The sequence below is a fragment of the Meleagris gallopavo genome, chromosome 11 (assembly GCF_000146605.3).
Source record: "Meleagris gallopavo isolate NT-WF06-2002-E0010 breed Aviagen turkey brand Nicholas breeding stock chromosome 11, Turkey_5.1, whole genome shotgun sequence".
NCBI lineage: Eukaryota > Metazoa > Chordata > Aves > Galliformes > Phasianidae > Meleagris > Meleagris gallopavo.
Window position 1 is genome coordinate 1,572,784 of NC_015021.2, and position 4,166 is coordinate 1,576,949.

A 4,166-nucleotide genomic window follows, 5' to 3' on the forward strand; every position below is an offset into this window, starting at 1 on the left:
TGGGCCAGTGCAATAGGGCAGGGCTGCGGGTTCTCCCTCCCGCTGTGTGCAGCCACGGCTGTGTGAGCAGCCGGCCCAGGCTGCCCAGCAGCAGGGAGCGGAGCGCAGAGATGAGGGGTGCTGTTTGCATGGGTGAGCAGCCAAGGCACGGCCCATCCCTGGCCCCATACCAGCTGCAGATCCAAGGCAGCCGACTGGCCCTCCGCAAAGCAAAACACGTCCAAGGCCAGGGAGTGGCTTGTGCCGGTGCTGAATAATGAGAATCCCGGCACGCTTATAAAAAGAGGGGTGGAGATCTCCCTACAGAGCTGTCCTTACAGACCTGGTCCTCCACGGAGCATCGCTGTGTCTCGTCAGCCAAGGTATGTGTATGAGCTAGGAGATGCTATGTTTGTCCACAGAGAAGCCATGCCCTGGAGGCAGGCTGGGCTCGTCTTCAAAACTTGGGGAAATGCTGCTGCTGCTCCTTTCTGGATGCAGAGCAGCTCCATGCCCGGAGCGTGTGGGCAGGGTCCTGGTGCTGGGACTATGTGGGATGGGAGGCACAGGTCTCACCCAGCTCTGCACTGGTCAGCACATCACGAAGGATGCTGCATCATGCCTGGGGCAAGAGGCTGGGGGCTGTGCTGCAGGAAACGTGCCCTCTGCCTCCTCATAGCACACCCCGCAGGGGTCAGTTCATACTTCATTTGGTGTTGATGAAGATGAGCACCCCAGCACCTGAAGCTGCGCTGTCCTTCCTGTCACCTCTCAGGGCCAAATGCAGCTTTTTTCCTCCTTCCCAGGTCTGTTTCCCACCAGCACAGCCATGTTGGGCACGGCAGTGCAGCTCTCAGTCCTGCTTGGTCTCCTCGGCTTGGGGAACGCACAGATGTTCCACATGGGACCATGTCCAGACCCACCAGTGCAGCAGAACTTCGATATCAACAAGGTATGAAGTGATTCTAAAGCCTCACAGCAGGCAGTGAGAGGGTTTGGGTAGCACAGGAGCAGTAGCCCAGTGCTCAGATGTGGGTCGGTGGTGACCTGGATGCCCAATGGCAGCAGTGATACAGGTGCCCTGCTCTAGGTCCAACCCAGCCCTGTGCAGGAGCAGCCACCCTGCTGCAGTGCCCGTGGCTCACATAAACCCAGTGGGCTCAGTCGTTCCACCTCCAGTCCCTGTGCTCCAAGCTTCTCTCTTGACTTTCTTTTCTCAGTATTTGGGAAAATGGTACGAGATAGAAAAGCTGCCCTCCAATTTCGAGAAAGGAAGCTGTGTCCAGGCAAACTACTCTCTGAAGGAGAATGGGAAGTTTAAAGTGATCAACAAGGAGATGCTGTAAGTACCAGTGTGCAGGTTGTGCCTGTATTTCTGGGGCTTCCACCGCCCTTCCTCCTATCCCAGGGGGTAATTTTTCTCAACATCCCATTTCTGGCTGCTGAGGGAGGCACAAACACAGATGTTGATGTATCAGGCTCTGTGCTAGCCCTGGTGCCATGGGGTGCCAGTGGCAGGAGGAGCGCGTGAGCAAGCAGGGGGGATGCGCCGTCCCCGCGCTCCCTGGCATGGCATGGGGACTTTGTTCTGCCTCACGAGAACAACAGCGTGGCACCAGGCACCTTATGGCTGGTGGGGAGCTGTGCCCATGCCGCTCTCTGGCTGCGCCACATTGTCCCTGCAGTTCCCACACTGGCGAACAGCTGTGTGCTGTTTGTGAGATGCAGGCGGCGTGCCAATGGGGCTGTGCACTGCTGTCCTGGACGTTCCTGTTTCACAAGAAACAGTGAAACTTTCCTGCCCCACGGGCAGCGTGGAGGTCTTGAGGCATGTGGTGGATAAAGGCAATTATCAGATGGGTGGCCAAGTGGCAGAGCCTGCTGCCAGCAGGGCCGTGCTCAGCACCTGCAGTGGAACAAACCCCAGCTCACCAAGCAGGGACGGGAAGAGTGTGCTGACCTGGAAAAAACACAGGTGATTAAACAGAGGTGAACACACGCACAAGCAGCAGGGTCTGGCAAGCCCTGGCATACTGCATAAGGTGCTGGGCTCTGCCTGTCCTGCACAGGGAGGCCAGCAGCTCCCACAGGCGGTAGGAGGGGTCTGCCCCTGTTGGTAGGCAAGGGTATCTGGAGGGGTAACGTCCTGCCCACAAAGTCAGGAAATTGAAATGTGATTTCAAGCACGGCTGATATGATTTCTTCCCTGTATCCTTCTGCCCTTAGTTCCAGTGGCAAAATAAACGAAATTGAAGGAGAAATCATGCACACAGATGTGAAGGAGCCGGCCAAGCTGGGTGTCCGCTTCAACTGGTGTAAGTACTGCTGGTGTGAGTGGGCTGAGCTCCCTCGCAGCAGAGGGGCAGAGCCACAGAGTAAGGGCCAGGCCTGCCCTGGGGCCTGGCAGCACAGTGGGGCGAGGGCACGGGGCTCAGAGCAGGCAGGGCCTGAGGCACATGAGTATGGATAGCGCTCTGCCAGAGGACTGGGCAAGCAAGCTGGGTCATGGCGTTAACTCCCCTGCTACAGCTTCCCATGCAGGGCTTTGTGGCAATTTTCGGTCCCTCTGGGCAGAGTGGGGAATCCTGATGGGGTTTTGTCAACAAGATCTGCAGTTTCACAGCTCGGCAGCAGCAAAAGCGGGGGCAGCTCGAAGTCTGAGCTGTGGCCACCCACGGTGCAGGAGTGGCTGCCCCCAGCATAACCGAGCCTCTCTCCCCCAGTTATGCCTTCTGCCCCATACTGGGTCATCTCCACTGACTACGAGAACTACTCGCTGGTGTACTCCTGCACCAACATCCTCTGGCTTTTCCACTTTGACTACGCCTGGATTATGTCTCGAGCTCCCGACATGCACCCAGACACGGTAGAGCACCTGAAGAGCATGCTCCAGTCCTACAAGATCGACACCGACAAGATGATGCCCACGGATCAGCTCAACTGCCCCGCCGAGATGTAACTGCTGCCACGCACAGCAGGCCAGCTCTGAACTGGGTCGCTTCCCTTATTAGCCAGTAGTGTTTCTGTGAAAGAGAGCAAAGCAATGATCCCTTTGCTCACAGTAGTCTGCCAGCCCTGGGCACTCTGTGTGTCACTCCCGCTGTCGCTGTTCCTCCCAGTCCATCTCACCCCACCTGACTTCTGCAGTGTGGCTGACTGCAAGCTGATGGGGGAAGACAACCAGCCCTGATGTGCAGGCATGGGGCTCTGCTGCTGCCACAGGTCCCACAGCATGTGGATGCAAAAAGCTGTGAGATGCAGGGGAGACTCATCATGAACCCAGTTTTGGTTCTGATGCTTCTAGGCCTGCTGGAAACACAGGAGACAGTGCTGCAGCTGGGGCCAGGCATTTTGAGTGTGCTTTCTCTGCAGGTTGCTGCCACATCTGATCTCCACCCTAGAATTCAGATTTGGTCTTTTGTATTTAAAGCCTGAGAAGTCTCCAAATGCCCGGAACCTCATCACAGCTCCTTCCCACTATCTGCATGTGCCCCCAGCTGCCCCAGCGAGGCCTTGCAGAGCCCCAGGGCCAGCCCAGGTCCCGCCTGGGATGTGCCTTGTCCTGCTTCCACAGCCTGCCCTGCTCAGCACCTCACTCCCGCTGCAGCTCTGCTTGCATAGCACTGAAGCAACTCATTAAAACAAACCAAGCACCTGCTCCCAGCCCTCTATGCCTCTCTGCGGCGCTTCCCAGCCCAATGCAGCCCTCCCACAGCCTCTGGACTGTGAGGGGCTCGGCCAGCCCCCGCCTCCCACCTCTGCCCCTGACATTGGGAGCCCTGGGCTGCACCCCACAGCCGTGTAGGGCTGCATGCAGCTGCCGTGCTCATGCCATCATCCTTTCACAACTCTCAGTGCTTCCACCATAACCCCACGGCCAGCCCAGGCTCTCCCTGCAGCCTCGGGGTAACACGGGGACACGTGGGGATGCAGACAGCCGCACGGCCGCTTCCCACTGGTGACATTTTGGGGGCAGATCACTTCGTTTCTCCCCAGGGGTTCAATCTTCCCAGTTCCTAAGGCAGCATTCACCCAGCCTGGCGTGGCGTCTCCCTGCCGAGCTCTGAGATGGACGGGGACAGCAACGGGGACAGAGAAGGGATGACTGTGAGCCGCTCCTGCGAGAAACCGCACACGGTCCCCACGTGACACCGATCGCCGCCAGCGACAGGGCACGTGCGCGAGGC

The 4,166-nt window shown here is 58.3% G+C and overlaps 1 protein-coding gene across 1 annotated transcript; it reads left to right on the forward strand.

The window, feature by feature from the left end:
* The first annotated feature begins 256 nt into the window (after positions 1-256).
* APOD (apolipoprotein D) lies at positions 257-3,621 on the forward strand. The gene is made up of 5 exons (XM_003209101.3): positions 257-362; positions 786-931; positions 1,200-1,321; positions 2,206-2,294; positions 2,703-3,621. Exons 2-5 carry the CDS (start codon positions 809-811, stop codon positions 2,936-2,938), a joined length of 570 nt encoding a protein of 189 aa, XP_003209149.1. The 5' UTR covers positions 257-362; positions 786-808; the 3' UTR covers positions 2,939-3,621.
* Positions 3,622-4,166: the final 545 nt, after the last annotated feature.

What these genes read in the sequence shown, in the direction of transcription:
- APOD (XM_003209101.3), top strand. Translation starts at nt 809, where the DNA reads ATGTTGGGCACGGCAGTGCAGCTCTCAGTCCTGCTTGGTCTCCTCGGC. An exon ending in AGAACTTCGATATCAACAAG is followed by an intron (nt 932 to 1,199) that starts GTATGAAGTGAT and finishes TTCTTTTCTCAG; the next exon opens with TATTTGGGAAAATGGTACGA. An exon ending in GGGTGTCCGCTTCAACTGGT is followed by an intron (nt 2,295 to 2,702) that starts GTAAGTACTGCT and finishes TCTCTCCCCCAG; the next exon opens with TTATGCCTTCTGCCCCATAC.